General features: G+C 35.5%; 1 protein-coding gene across 4 annotated transcripts in view; it reads right to left on the reverse strand.

The window, feature by feature from the left end:
* Positions 1–17,052, reverse strand: part of LOC123548761 (uncharacterized) — a 45,542-nt gene that overhangs the window by 27,250 nt on the left and 1,240 nt on the right. Inside the window, exons 1-3 of one of the 4 annotated variants that reach the window (XR_008371380.1) lie at positions 13,159–13,339; positions 9,875–10,049; positions 5,488–7,183 (exon numbers count right to left, since the gene is read on the reverse strand). Coding sequence is in view for 3 of the 4 variants with exons in the window: in XM_045336295.2 (XP_045192230.2) it covers positions 6,149–7,183; positions 9,875–10,021 (1,182 nt within the window). In the remaining variant the exon portion in view is untranslated. Of the gene's footprint in view, positions 1–4,266; positions 7,184–9,874; positions 10,050–10,500; positions 10,638–13,158; positions 13,340–17,052 lie in introns of those variants that run through there. The other 3 variants (XM_045336295.2, XM_053546058.1, XM_053546057.1) reach the window with 3 other exon arrangements.

Raw genomic sequence — 17,052 nt, forward strand, 5'->3', positions numbered from 1 at the left:
CTGACGTCAGTAAACTAGGTCAAAAGACTATCTATCTTGTGTCTATGGGTTTATATCATTATTGGAAGAATAAAAACTGGTATACCATCTATATTTAGCGTTTTGTTTTTATATTATGTATTGTTCATGTAATGCATGTGTAGATTGTAAGCTAGCTTTGTGCAGACTTCAGTGGCACAGTGATTAAAAGGCTGGCTTCAATCTCAATAGAAAGAACTAGGGCTAATTGTAGAAATCAAAACAGCCGTCTTGCTTTATAAAATAAAGGTGGTTCTAGCAAGAGGTTCTGGCTTTACATTGAGCAATGTTCAAAGCAACACCTGGGCTCATCCGTATAACAATATTTTCAGTCACCATATGTTCTTAATTGTTCAGTTTAACTGACCTCTAAAGTCTTGAACTTTGAATGACTTGCCCCTCACCACTGTTGGTTCGAAAACTGGCATTAATTAAATGTAGATTGTTATGCTCACCGAAGCATATAGTTGCCGCTTTGTTCTTCTGTCCTACAATTTTGACTGGTTGGAATTTAGCGAAACTTGTTAGGAAACTTTACTGTCAAAAGGTGATGCGCATGCTGTCTTCATTTTCCGTTCTGAAGGTTTTTCATTGAGTTATTTCCCTTTGATTATTCAACAGTAGTATACTGAAGTACAATTTTTGTTTGCAACCACTTATACCATTTCTTGTCCTGAGTATTCCTAAGCAACCGCTGGCTAGAATACATTAAAAGTTAATAACTTCATAGAAAACTTCACTCATAAGAAGGGCTGTGCATATTGTCTTCATGTTTTGGTCAGGGAACCTGTGTGACCGAGTGGTTAAAGTCGATGACTTCAAATCACTTGCCCCTCATCAATGTGGGTTTGAGTCTCACTTGTATTCTTCGTGTGAGGAAGCCATTCAGCTGGCTTACGGAAGGTCGGTGGTTCTACCCAGGTGCCCGCGCATGATGAAATAATGCACGGAGGGGCACCTGGGATCTTCCTTCTCCATCAAAGCTGGAAAGTGACTTATAATTGTGTCGCTGTGACGTTAACCCAACAATAGATAAATAAATAAATGAATAAATAAATGTTCAGGTCAGGTAATTTTTCACTGAGTTATTGCCCTTTGATTTTTTAACATTGGTATACAGTAGTACCATATTTTATCCGGAGTATTCCTCAGCAACCACTGACTGCAGCCTTGGGAGTTGATCATCTATCTGAGAAATCACCATAAGTAAAATACTTATATGCCCCTTACCTATATTTTCCTATATTTCAGGTATTTACCTATAATACCCTATAAAATCCTATATTTGGCTAAAATACCTACAAATACCTATAATTTCGAATTTTGGGTAATCATAGAATACAAAATTTGTTAAAAATCTTTGAAAAGGGTGTTTTCTATAATATTCGAGATTATTAATAATATGTTTACTTTTAGGACTTTGGAATTTGTATTCCTTCCAGGTGTAGTGACCCTGCTCAGCCCATCTTTTGGAAAGCTTTAAATAGCTGGTTGAAGTCCTACTGTTTTGAAATTTGGAATATTCCATTTTTCCATTTCCTGAAGTTTTTATGTATAAATCTGACTTGTTTTCTTTATTTTAGGGAACCTATAATATTCTATATTTCTGGCCCCAGATACCTATATTTCTGGATCTTACCTATATTTTTGACTCATAATATCACTTGACGCCCTGGGTAAGACATTTTGCTGATAAATGTTTTGTTTTTTACTGATAACAGCACACAATGTGTTGAGGTGTCAATAGCAACCGATATGTGTGTAAAGCTCACTGTCACTTTATCTAAAATGTTACATCCTGTTACAGATCAGTACGAATGTTTATCTTAGGGTAATCTTTATTAAATTCCGTACATGTTATTGCGCAATTACTATTTGTGAAACACTTGAACTCTGCTGTGATATCAGATATGAATAATTGCTTTGCTTAAATCCTGCTGAAATGCAAGTCCCTAATTTACCAACACGCTCTGATAGTATTACACAACACAATCCTTAAAAATACTTCAAGTGGGGGATTATTATCTAGATTTTCCAACCTACTTCATGATATCAATAAATGTCCAATGAGTGTTTAAACAGATATAACCATAATTTTTATCGAGTTTGGTCTCTGTTTGTCGCAGTTTGTGAGCTATATGTTGCGGTGTCCGGTCATGTATTAATTTATAAAAAAAATCAATATCTGCACTGGGCGCACGATCAAAGATATACATTCAAAATTTTCATGTTGTGGGTCTGACCGTCCTAGGGGCGAAGAAGCGGCACATTTTAATGCTTCCTCACCACAGACATAGTATCTACAAGCAAACTTCGTACATTCTCTTCCGTTGCAACTCCAAACTTTGTAAATGCTCCTCTTTGTTCCCAGAACCAAACTTTATAAGGTCCCTCTTCCTTCCCATCCCTGATATTTGTAAACGCATCTCTTTCTTCCCAGTCCTAAACATCGTAAACGCTCCTCTTCCCTCCTATACCCAAACAAAGTGAACTTCTCCACACTCCAAACCCAAAACTTGCAAATGCTTTTTCTCCCTCCTAATCCCAAAGCCCTTCTTAACCCTACATATTCTCATTCCTAACCCAAAACTTCATAAAACACATTTCCTCTTCCAACCCGAAACTGCATATAAACACATCTTACCTTTCTAACCCCAAACTTGATAATCACTCCTGCATTCCTTTTCCTCAGCCCCAAATATTTTGCCCAAAACATTATACATTCAACCACCAAATCATTGTAAACGCCCCTCCTCAGCCACAAAAATTGTGCACAAAACGTAACAAAACACTGCAAACGCTCCTCTTCTGCCCAGTCCCAAATATTGTGCCTAAAACGTAACAAAACACTGTAAATTCTGCTTTCCCCTCCCAGCCATAAGGATTGTGTACAAAACGTAAACAAAACTTCGATATTTCCTTCCCAGTACCAAACACTGTAATCGCCCCTCCTTCCGAGCCTCAAACAGTTTGCACAATACGTTAAATTGGTCCTGAATATTGCACGTTAACACTGTAAATACTTCTCCTCCTTCCCAGTCCAAAACATTGCAGACGCCTCTCCTCCTTCCCAGCCTCAAAGACGGTGCCAAAAACGTAAACAAAACACTGTAAATGCACCTCCTCCTTCCCTGCTCTGAAACATTTTAAACATCTTCCGCCTTCTCAGTCCTAAACATAAACGCTCCCAAACATTGGTCCAAAACACTTAAAATGCTTCTCTGATTTCCCAATCCCAAAAATATAAACGCCCCTCCTTCCCCGCCCTAAATCTCCATCTTCTGAGTCCAAAACATAAATGCTTCCGAGCACGGGTCAAAACCACTGTAAATGCACTTTTTCCTTCCCATTCTAAAACTTTGTAAACGCCCCTCCTCTTTCCAAGCCCCAAACATTGTTCCCGACATTATGCCAAAAGAACAACAGTAAATTATTCTGTCCCTTCTCAATCAAATTCCGATTTTTCCTATGCTCCTGCTTCGATGAACATCGCTCCAGATCATTTATAACAATACAAATACACAGTATACAATTAATAAAACTTTATTTGTCGTATTGAAAGACCTCCATTCTCTGTATTATATAGATCTAATATACAATAAAACATCAATCAATTTAACCACTCAGATATAAAATATTTCTGGTATAACAAGATTAAAGCTGCAGATTTATGTAAATTTTTTTAGAAATTGGAAAACATTGCTTTCATTAAATAGTAAATGCAATAAAAAGAAAAACAAAATAATGCTGTACATTTTAAACACTTTTTATCTATAAAAACACTGTTTTGATACATAAGATATGTAAAACACATCTCTCAAAACTGTCAGTAACGCTATTCAAATTTGATGCAAAGTCGAATGAATATAGCTGTATTTTATATGATACACATTAACTTAATAATACTGAGTTATCATTTTCGATATCTAATATTAACTGCTGTCTACCTCTGTAAAAAAATGAAATTTTAGGCATATCCATTTAAAAGAATATTTGACAAGACTTAGTTTGTATACAGGAAGTATGGGCTCTCTATAAACAAAATATTTTGGTCCCATGTATAATGAAAAAACATTTAAATTGATAACCTGTCTTTGACATTTTTGTACACATTCATCAGAGAAGACCAGCATCAGAAGCAACCAGTTTTAAGATTGATCTTCACACTCAGTTTATGACCTTGAACCCAGACCCCGTCTCCATTGGCAACATAGTATTTAAATTTATACTGTACTCATTCAAAGTTGATAAAATTCCTTTTTACAAAGTGCAAGCTTTAACAAACTTCAAAAATCACTAATTTTATCCGCATGCGAGCAATTAATATAAAAATGACACGCATAACACGTGCTAATGAAAAATAACCCGCTGTATCTTTCGGATCTTCATGGTTGGAATTCGACTCCCTACTACACAGGTGTGCTACGACTCCCTACTGCACAGGTGTGCTACGACTCCCTACTGCACAGGTGTGCTACGACTCCCTACTGCACAGGTGTGCTACGACTCCCTACTGCACAGGTGTACTACGACTCCCTACTACACATGTATGCTACTTCTATCTATGTGTTGTAAATGATGGCCAATAGCCTTTTATTCATCATTGCAATTTAATCATTCTGTTGCAAATATATGTATATTCAAATAATTCCAACATGTTTAACATAGTAAGCAAAATTTGTGACCAAAATGTTCTCACAACTTTGTCCATAAATTGCATCTTGGCCTTTTTTAAAGATAGAATTACGTCGCCACAGTTACCTCGGCTAAAGAAATGGTCACCCACGGCTAAGAAAACACTAGGGATTCCCGATGGTTTGCGAACGTCTTACAAAAAGCGAATTCCTGAAAATCTTGAATCTTTACAACTGGGTCGTGAATTTATTGTTTTAATAAATGTGTTTCAGATTTTTAATTGAACACTGTATAAAAATGTATTGTCACTAACAAATGGCTTTTATGACATGCAGCTGTGCATATTCAGTTTATACATACTTAGCCAAGTTAAAAATATTTGATAAGATTGTTCCAGTGACATTGATAAAATAATTTAGGAAAAGATAAGTAAACAGTAAAATACTAAGTTTCAAGCAGGCCGAAAACGACCGCACTCAACTCATTGAAAACGATAATCTATGATTTACAAACTCATGGCAACAATTGTTTAATTGCTTGCCGGTCAACAGTTAAAAACTATTGCCTGATGTCCGAGTTTTTATTACATGAGAGACGCCTTACATGAATCACCCGTCCGTGAATTGTGCTTTAATGACGAATGTTTACTGGACTAAGAAGTCAAAAATGTAAAATATAAAAAAAATGTACAAATGAAATCCTTCTGTCATGTATTAATGATACGCCCACTGAATGGTTTAACTACTGACCGACAAACCATTCAATACATGTTTACTTTTGATTAACAAAAAAGGAATCTTACATAATTGTGACTAAAACTGAACAAAAAAAAACCTTATAAAATTACCATATTAAATAGTTTTAACAAGAAACATCCCTGCAATAAATCTGACTATATTGCTCAACAAAAATAAAGCTTGCAGTAACAATAACTTGCTCCGCAAAACACCATTTCTGAGTACATAAAACATGAACTTCATATTGGCGCAAATTATGTCAACTGAATACCTGACGACATACAATAACATTATTAAAAAATAACAGTACAACCATGACAATGGTATCAGCAACATAAAACATGGGATCGAAGTATTTAAGACTGTTTACGACCTCGTTCCGTTTTCAGTTTAAAAATATACATTTTTTTTATAAATTGACTGTTGTGGTAAAATGAATAAAATTCTATTCTTCTAAAACTATATTTAGGAATTTCAAAATATGTGACATTTTTCAAGACTGACAAACAGGGTAATTTTTAGGATGCTATAACAATTATGGAAAAATTGCGTTAAGTATATGTTATACACTTGAGGAACCTCCACAGGAGCTTGACTGATTCCTCCATTGACAAAAAGAACTTCATTATTATATAAAGCGAGTTGTCATATTTATTGTTGTCGCTCTCCGCTGGTAATTAATCAGGTTACCTGCAGGTGGGAGTCGCCTAATAGTTTTATCGCGTGATAGGTGAGGTGCGAACGTATATGCCCTATTATCAAACTGCGCATGATTTGTGAACTACTCTGGATTTAACAACAACAATACCGTTTTCGTAGGCTGTATATCTCTCAACACATTCTATAACGCCAGCGTTATATTTTATACGTTTGTACATCTTAACTAATAAATTGTGATTGTAGTCTCTATTTTTATGGCCATGACCTTCAAAATTGCCAGCTTTTGTCGTCTGGTGCACAGCAAGAAGAGTTTTTGTACTATCGATCACAGAATGTTTGGATTTTCTAGAATTATAAACCAACCAGTTATCGTATGCTCTCCGCCCTATTACAACTTCCGCTATATCATTCCACGGAAATGAGCGCGGAGTTATAAAGTAGTCCTCCGCCCAACCGGTGAACAGTTTACCCCGCTCCTTCGCTATTTTTGTGATATTACCCCAAGTAGATCCTTCGGATTCTGTCACATTATCGACATTGCTTCTCTGGCCAACCATCATTACAGGTTTATCTAAATCTAAACTTGAATTTCTCACATAAAATAACGTATTTATGAGCGTATCAGTAAATAAAATATCACCGTTACTATACGCGTAAAACGTAGAATTATAATTATCCATCACGTCTTTGTACATGTATTTTAAAACAGGAATACCGTCTGCTGCTGCCACACTGATATGTCTTGCTTCCCAACCATTTTTTGTGCATTCATCTGCGACTGAGCTCTCGTTTGTAAAAATCACCGGTATCACAAACGGGCGTAACGCCTTCCAGTTGTATAACGTTAAATTATGCACCAAATATTTTTCTGGACTATCATTCCATGACGTAAAGAGCGTGAGTAAAGGTTCCGAATTATTTGCTAAAATTTCAGACTTTAATTTCTCCAACAATGTAGTATTTACACGAGCCGAGTCGTCTTTCGTTTGTTTTGCTGCAGTGCTTGGCGGTCGTGTTGTGGCGGAAGTTGATTTTGAATCAGATGCAGAGACTTCTATTTTCAGACTCTTATCGGACTGTTCCATTAGTTTTAGATAGTATGAAACGGACCCAAACTTGTCTTTCCACACAGCCTATAAAAGAAAAGCAAAATGCACTTTAGGCTCTAAGTAAAAAAAAACCGCTTCATTCCTGAATTCAAATATGTTTATAATAAAACAAAAAACAAAACAAAACAAAAACAACAAAAAAAACACAAAAAAAAACGAAATAATCATTATTATTTTTGTAATTATTTGCCATCATCTACATCATCAACGACATCGTCATAAAAGGGGAACGGTTGTCTAGTGGCTAATGTGCCGGCCTTCGAGTCAACCAAGGGCTCGTTAATTTGAGCCCACTGTGGTCTCTACCACACCTTCTAATTTGAGACTATTATTGGTTATTCCGGGAAGCGGAGTCGAGAATGGTTCAAATAAACTTGAAATTTTCATCACAACTGAGCTAAAGCAAACTTACATAAACTATACTAACACTGCCCTAACCAACTTTATAATCATCATGACCGTATGTACAGAGAAAACAAGTAGTTTTTTTTATAATTGTTCAAGACCCTACATTTTGGCAAGAGTCACTGTTTTATAAAATCGTACAGGTCTTTTTTTTCTTTTCTCAGATGACTTTATTTTCACCAAAAAAAAAAGGAAGTTGCTTCATGATAGTGCAAACTGTAGCTCGACGCTGTGGATAATATAATCGAAAAATCTGTCGTATACGATGTGATGATTCACTTGAAGACGGTTGATAATGCACATGCTTATGTAGAGCAAAGATCTAGAACACTGTCACTGTGCGTTTCTATACATTTCTTCAAACACAGTTTCGATATTTTAGACTGCTTTATTTTTCGGATAATTTATTTATGTAGACCATGACTTCTCATATGACACCAGTACTGTTTTTTTCCAGGAAGCAGACTCGAGATTGGTTTCAATAAGCTTGAAGTTTTCATCGCCATTGAACTAAAACAAATTTGTATAAACTAAATAGTAGGTATTGCGATCCTATAGGATCCCGGTCTTCAATTGTATTTGTCATCGCATGCTTTAATTTTATATGTAACATGTAGATATGTTATTTCAAGTAGCTACGATTTGTCATTGAACTAAAACGACGTCATAAGACTAAGTGGTTGAAGGGTTTTTAAATGTTTTATAATTTCTCCTGAAGATCTGTGAAAGAATTTTCTAAATCGGCTAAGAAATGAGGAAGTTACGAACATTTCAACATTTGATTAAAAAGGAAAGCCATTTTCTTTCCATTGCAACATAAAACAAAAAAGAATGGATTCAATTTACTTTTAGATATATATTTGAACTGTATTCACTGAAATAACGACGGACATGAATATGTATCGTGTAATCTCATAGAAGAAGGCTTGACAGATTTCATTGTCACAGGACTCCTCAGTCCTTATATAATTTGCCGGTCTATAATTGTGCTGTTGACCGGTCTTATCTCAAATCTTGAAAAAATAAATAAAAATAAAACAAGAGCTGTCACTAATGGTGACAAATGCCACCGCAGCGCCTTGACCTTTGACCTGGTGACCTTGACCAAAGTCAATAGGGGTCGTATACTCAATAAGTACTATTAGCATGTGAAGTTTGAAGGTCCTGGATGCAGTGGTTCGCGAGAAAAGTGCCTTCATGCAAAAAGTTAACGTTGGCCCCTGTGACCTTGACCTTTGATCTGGTGACCCCAAAGTCAGTAGGGGTTGTGTACTCAATAAGTACTATCATCACGTGAAGTTTGAAGGTCCTGGGTGCAGTGGTTCGCGAGAAAAGTGCCTTCATGCAAAAAGTTAACGTTGGCCCCTGTGACCTTGACCTTTGATCTGGTGACCCTAAAGTCAGTAGGAGTTGTGTACTCAATAAGTACTATCAGCATGTGAAGTTTGAAGGTCCTGGGTGCAGTGGTTCGCGAGTAAAGTGCCTTCATGCAAAAAGTTAACGTTGGCCCCTGTGACCTTGACCTTTGATCTGGTGACCCTAAAGTCAGTAGGAGTTGTGTACTCAATAAGTACTATCAGCATGTGAAGTTTGAAGGTCCTGGGTGCAGTGGTTCGCGAGTAAAGTGCCTTCATGCAAAAAGTTAATGTTGTGACTAACGAACTAATGAACGGACGGACAGTTGAAAACTAATAATTATTATGCCTCCCCTCGGGCCTCCCCTCGGGGGCATAAAAATAATTATTACAAGTCTTTCCTGATGTCATGTAGTATAACACTTATTGAATGGTTTACTATGGCACGCCAAAGCTACCTTCCGCTTATACTTCTTAAACGGTGATGTAGTCATGTCTACTGCACGAAATGTAAAATGCACATTGCCAACTGACTTATCTACTGCACGAAATGTAAAATGCACATCACGAACTGACTTAACTACTGCACGAAATGTAAAATGCACATCACGAACTGACTTAACTACTGCACGAAATGTAAAATGCAGAAACGCACATAACGAACTGACTTATCTACTGCACGAAATGTGAAATGCACATCACGAACTGACTTACCTACTGCACGAAATGTGAAATGCACATCACGAACTGACTTATCTACTGCATGAAATGTGAAATGCACATCACGAACTAACGTATCTACTGCACGACATAGTAAATGCACATCACGAAATGTGAAACGCACATCACCAACTGACATGACTATCTTACCGTTTAAAACGTATAAACAGAAGGCAGCTGTGGCGTTCCATAGTTTTACGGTCGATAAGTATACGAACTTCTAAAACCATTTTACCTGCAAATCTCCTTCAACAACCCGGAACACTGAAGAATTCTGCATTCCATCGAAGGCATTCGTGTACAGATATAAATAGACGGCCAGGCATACTATAAATAGTAACACAACCCGCCATATAGGAACCTTGTCGTTGCACTCACTCATTCTATGGACGTGGTCCAAAAGATGGAATCTGCAAGGAAAACAAGTATAAAACAACTACAAGAAATTAAGTATACAAAAAGTATACGAGCCGCATGCTCCATACAGATCATGTTCTTCCACATTGTTCAAATTTGAATTTCATTTGCTAAAAACAACACTAAACAGCAAAACTGGTTGTACAGACAACCCTGCGAATGAAAAAAACACGACCCATGGTTTATAAAAACAGATAATTATATTATCTTTGGTTAAACGGAAAGAGATAATTGTGATCTTTATTTGCAGGTTTACAATTCTCCAACCGCAATTCGGGGGGTAATTTTAACTGTAGTCCAAAACCAAAGTACCTAAAACTGTCGAACAAAACGACTCTCCAGTAGCAAGAAGGTTAAGTACTAAGTATTCACTCCGAATCTTTCTTTGCTATAGATGATCTTATTTTAAATTGTTGAAAATAATCAGAAATTAACGAAACATACATGTATTCCTGGCACGGATATGTTATACACTCTTTTCAGATATGGAATGAATACGAGAATGATTTGCTATAAAATGTTTGCGAAACACCATCCCATATAAACTGATTTTCTCGCTGGTGTTCATTAGCGTATTCAGTTCGGTATAAAAGAACCTAGATGTTTATATGTGTTTGTAATGTAATGGCTATTTCGAGATTGTCAAATCTTCAGTAGTTTGGGGTCGTTAAACATCCGTGAATTATCTAAGTTTATTTACTAAGCTGACAGAAGTTGAAAAAGTGTCTATACAGTTTTCCTGTATTGACACCGCGTATTCACTGCCTGAATTTTGGGATATTTCTGCCTAGCTAACACGATAATTTGTAAACTTTCTAGGAAATGTGTGTGTGTTTTTTTTTTCATGAAAACATTTCAGCAATACTTACTATTTTCTAGATATTTTTTATTTATTTTCTGAAAATGTTTAAGCGCAGAATTTCGCGTTAATGCTTGAAACTGCCACGAGATGCTCGGTAACTAACACGATAATACTTTAATCTTTTCAGCAAAGTTGTGGGTTTTTCTGAAAGGCCTAGATTCACTACTATATAAGTGCCCCCCCCCCCCCCCCCCAAATCTTATATACAACTCCCATCTTATCTGCTGCTTATCAGCGATTATGTAACAGCAACTGATTAGAGGGCAATTAGCACAGCAGGGACCCCAACTAGACCATGAAGATGTGTGCAGTGGAGTAGAAAGAAATTAATTTTTCTTCGTGAATGTGGAATGATAATAATAAAAGTTATTATTTTGATATTATATGATATAGTAACTATTACTTTAATGTTATAATAATAGTAATAATAATAATAATTATTATTATTATTATTATTATATTACATATAGGATGATAAAATATACAGTAATAATATTGAAAATAATAATGATAAGAAAACACAAGTATAGTGAAAACTTCACGAGTTCTTTTATTTGTGCTGACAAACAATATTTTTCCAATTGGAAATTAATTTTCTTGCATTCATATAATCAACATTATTTGAATATAAAATTATTGTGTTCCATCTATACTCAATTTTCATTTTCAGTATGTTGCCAAAAGTGACTTTTTCATGCTTTGCTTTGTAACTTTGAAATGTACATTCTGTTCTCAGTTTTAGACAAATGTTATTTACAGTATTCTGCAACTTTAGATGAGTGCAAGTCACATTTTTCTGAAATATCACAATTCTCCAGACAGAAAAAAAAACAAAACAAAACAAACAACTCAGAAATCGGGCTGCGAATCAGAGATACTTGCGCAAATTCATAAAATGTGACTATAGTTAGCATGTTATTTTGGTTGATTTTGTCACAAATCCTGTCCTTTGTCAATAGCAAATAAAGTACCTCAGAACGACCAGAACGCACCAGACGGATCCTTTGTTTTCAAATCCGGGGGAGCATTCCCCCGAACCCCACTTCTTACTCCACACAAAAAAAATATTTTACGCCCCCTCTAACACCAAATCCTGTATCCGCCCCTGTTTAAGGATGGTTTTTGGTTCATCATGTGAGATGATTAATCATGTATTTTTATAAGAACGGATATGTTGTTAGACACGGAACACGTTATCTATCATCGTCGTCTTTACATTTTATGTTTTCACATATTTGGAAAAATGATTTCACATGTGTGGCTATTTTTACACTTGGGATCCTTCAACGCTCCTTTTTCTTACAATATTTATGTTTTACCTATATCGATGTAAAATAGAAAAGGATATTAAATTGTTAAAATATGCATGTCCTGTTTTATTAATAAATAATGCACAACCTAGAAACGCAAGGTTTGATATTAAATTTCACACTTTGCACTTCATGAATGGTATGCCGGACAACAGTCAGATCTATTCCCCGTTGTACAAAGGAACTAGGCTCAGTAGTACGTAACGGCTGAACGGAAATAAGTCTTTTATTACATGATACAAAAAATGTTCATATTTTTCTGCAACTTTTGTCTTTAGCCAAACAAAATGCTGTAAAATCATAATTAATCATGGCAACTTTTGACTTTACCCTAACAAAATACTGTAAAATCACAATCATTCTTGGGGGCTAATATTCGTGGTTGCGTCAATCCATGAAATCTAATGCCAACGAAAAAAAACAAAACATTTTTATGTTATCTTTACAGTTTCGAAATCCATGTCCCAACGAAAAAGTTGTTTTTTGCTTAAACCACGAAATTAAATGATTTCTCAGTATGGTGTTAAGCTTCAGACCGTTCAAACTATGTAGTGTCGATTTATAGAAAGAGCCGTGCAATGATAGGGCTTTTTTTCCAAAAGCATTCGCTTTCTATAAGAAAAAACTGTTTAGTGCAAGTATCACGCTTCTTAGTATCAAGTACTAGAGGACATCGGTTTGAAATCTTGGAATTCACAGCCATATGGAATTGTAGCAGCACGGACTTCAAAAACCTAATTGACAATTTTATAGGTGACAAAAATACACGGTATAACCGGGGAAAAATACCTAGATATCTGGCAAGTAGTTGAGTTAAACCCCAACAACAAAATTAATGTAAGATATGAAGGCGTTTCAAGACAACAGAAGAAATAAACAAAAATGTAAAATTTCAATCATCCTATAAATAATTAAGAATAACAACGTTACCTGGATAAGTATGTCCTGTGTTTTTAAGTGTATTGTCACTAATTTAGTATTACATATTACTCAAATAAATCAGTATTACGAACTCCCAAGCAAAAACAAAATTTCAGAATTGAACAACATTTTACACTATACTACCCATGAGGATAGTTTTAACGAACACCATATAGGCCAACACAACACTAATACCATTCGTGGTCTACTGTTAGAGTCACATTTACGGTTACAGACTTTTCCGTGATTTAGTTAAACAGACAGAAGTGTCTTTTTAATGTTTAGGGGGAAAACGATTTCTAGCTAATTATGTATTTCTAACTTTTAAACAAAACTCTTTTTTTTATTTTTAATTCTCGTAGAAATTCGGTAAAAATTATTCTATCCAACTTTGTTTTAACACTGGTAGAATCTTTGTTCCTTAAAAGCCTGTGTTAATGTTTTAACAAAAAATGGTGTTAAAAAGCAAACTTTTTCGAAACTTCGAAGTTTTCAGGACAAAATTTTATGTGCATAGTATCTGATATTCGTAATAAATGAGAAACCTTGTCACTTCATATGTGAACCAAACTTTAGGTCTGATAAGGCATTTTAGGTTATCTAGGCCGCTAGGTGGGGCTTCAAGTACATAAGATAACGGGGCGTAATTTTATCAGTGACTCCATTTATTTAATATCACGTATTTGCAAATACAATCAAGACAAATGGTCGAACGTATTGCAAATCAATTTAGGTCTTGCACCTCATTATAGATCAATGCAATTAGAGCGCTTTTATCAGACGTAGGACATTTTAACAAATACTTTCGAGATCAAGCAGCCTTATGAGGCTGTACAATTTGACAGAACTTTCGATGATTTTAATCTGTTACAACATGTCTTTAAACTGAAGATTTTTGTGTGTGGTGGTGGTGGGGGGGGGGGGGGGGGGGGGGGGGGGGGGGGAAAGAGAGAGTGAGAGAGACACACAGAGAGAGTGAGAAGCGCGGTGTTCAGTTAATAATTCAATGACGAAACTTGTAAGCGCCAGTCGGACAAGACTCTACTCGAATGATAACAATTTTCAATTAAAAATGTTACAATTTGAATGAGGTCTCTACGGAAGAGCATTAGTGACAGTTGTATGTTATTTATCTACGATCAGAAACTGCAAAAGAAATGCAATTTAACCCATAAAGATGTCATTTTTCTGTGTCTCTTATATCATTAAAATTCGAGAGAGCACAGTACCACAGAAAGTCTGAGAGCCATGCTAACTTCAATATGCAAAATGCCAAAAACCTTATACTTTATGCTAAATGTTAGTTACTTGGTTACTTACTTACTAATTGTTACTTAATGGCGGATATTTAATGCAGGTTGACATATATTGACACCTAATTTGAGTTCAAGAAGTTATGGTGTCTCGTTACGGCTATCGTGCTATCGTCACGGCACAAGGCTATGGCAGTAAGATGTTATTTCTATGTGATATCTTATGCGTAGTGTATTAAACTTCAGCAGAAAAAAAAGTTTAAGTGACATTCCCCCATGCCATTTTTCATACTTGTGGATACATGGTGGGGCGAAAAATAAATCCAACAAATATAACTTTTTGATTTTTGGACCAACTTACAGACCAAACTTCAATAACTGATTGCAACAATTTGTTTTTAAGCTGTATCTATATAGTTGACAATAAGTTTTCAGAGGGATACTGTGTTCCGATAGGGCCATCCATCTGTCGCACTGTCGACCCCTTCAGCGTTAAGGGCAAAATTACGACAACATAATGCGAAGCACGACAACTCGATGCTACAACACGATAGCATGATGTGACAGCACAAAATCAATCTCGCGATATAGCATCGTATATTCTTACTATCTCATAGTGTTATCGTACTATCGTCCTTACCTAAACAGTGCGACAGTACGCGGATGACCCTATCGGAACGCTCCTCGAGTCTCTGATATAAATACGGTAATTTATACATGTAGACAAAATAACCATTTTGAAAGAATCAGTTACAAAATGCATTAAAGTTCGGTAATATTAAGTCAGTCAGTACAATGGCCCTGTCGGAACACCGTAGATCTGAGCTCTAAGGTTGGGTAAGCTGCTATAAAATAACATCAATACTGTATTTTTGGTCCTGGCAGCAGTAAAACTGCTTTTAGCCTTTCCCATTCTGTATAAACATATTAAGGTTGGAACCATTAAATATACTGAAAGGTATGGAAAGCAACAGCCCTACCCCAGCGCTCCTATCCGAGAGAAAAAAATATCGTAAAGTACATAAAACTATCTTAAATATAAAACGTATTTCAGGGTTATGATGAGATTATAACAGTTGATACTTAGTTCACTCTCGATTACATAAATATGTATGTTTGCACCTGTGTTTATTTTTCAATTTGTTATTTTGAGAAAACGTTGTTTGATGTAATATCTGGTTGGAATAAGAATAACTGTTGTCAACCCATGTGTTGAATAATTAGTCGTATCACTGCGGTGTATGGTATACCGATTAGGTTAAAAGCCTGCGTGCACATTTCAAAAGTATGTGCACACGCGTAAATATATAAATGCACGTATACATTTTTGTACGTGCTCGCGTAAGTCTGTAGGGGCACGCATATACAGATGCGCGGCCGAATATATTATACGTGTACTTATATTCAAATTACGTGTGCACGTGAGAATGATGACAAAAATACTACTGGAGTGGGTGCATCAGCGGTATACTATGTGCTTGCGACATTATCCGTACCACTGTCTTTTACTGAAGAATGATTTTTATCGAGGTAAAGAATTCACCCATATTTATCAAAGTTTAATTTTAATTTTAGAAAAAAAAACCACAAAACTTTACTTTACATGTAGTGTAATGCCAATACAAGCATCTAAGTACACGTACAATTATGACAAAACAACAGTTATGGGCTAGAAATATTACATTAAGCATTTAATTCCTAATAATGAATATCACAGGGGGAAAACATACAATGCAATATTGGTGGTACAGATTTGTTAGCATGAACAAACAGTTTATTTTTTCATTTCATTGAATTAATACACATGTTAGTGTGGTATAAGCATACGACTGTCTGCGAATTGTCAGACCAAATTTATAGACAATACCGGATATGTTAAAATCCGGCATTTTTATTTCATTTTTCTTTCGCTGTATGACTTGTAGTGGTAAGAATGTTACTGAAATTTCCCACTTTCACATTAAATAATTATTATCATTTTCAGACAGCAACGTGATTGTTGTCTTTAGTTTTGACCCTAGCCCAGCAAACCTATGTTGAAATAAAGTACAGTAAACAGCGCAAACTATGGACCGGTGATTTACATAAGGAGTCATGTAATAACAATATTGACTTAAATTTCATCAAATAGTTATTTGTCTGCATGACATCCTCCTTTGAAGCCATTTGGTCTATAAGCCTGATTTATATTTTGCAGTTAGAATTAAAATCAGAAGGAAGATTTCAAAGTAACACTAACCTCACTGGTTATCATCTTTCACAGTAAAATATGTATTAATGTCCGATCCCTTCAAATCTGACTACATTAAATGTTTCACTCCATCAACAGAGATATTTTAGCATAAATATAATCTGCCGCGTTATATACACTGTCAATAACAAGAACATCTTCATTGGCACAAGCTGACGACCACTTCTGGGTTTGGTCAATATAGGACCATTTTGTATGCAGCGATGGTCTTTCCGAGACACCGTAGTTAAACATTAAATATATATTGCAATGTTAAATTGTAAAAGATTATTTAATATATATATATATATCCATGGCAAGATTACTATTTCAATAAGCTTTTTTTTTTCGAAGATACGCTGCAAAAACATAAACATTTGCCAGATATGAAGCGATAGTTTATGTTTGGAAATGTCAGTA

Source organism: Mercenaria mercenaria, chromosome 6 (assembly GCF_021730395.1).
Source record: "Mercenaria mercenaria strain notata chromosome 6, MADL_Memer_1, whole genome shotgun sequence".
Taxonomy (NCBI): Eukaryota; Metazoa; Mollusca; class Bivalvia; order Venerida; family Veneridae; genus Mercenaria; species Mercenaria mercenaria.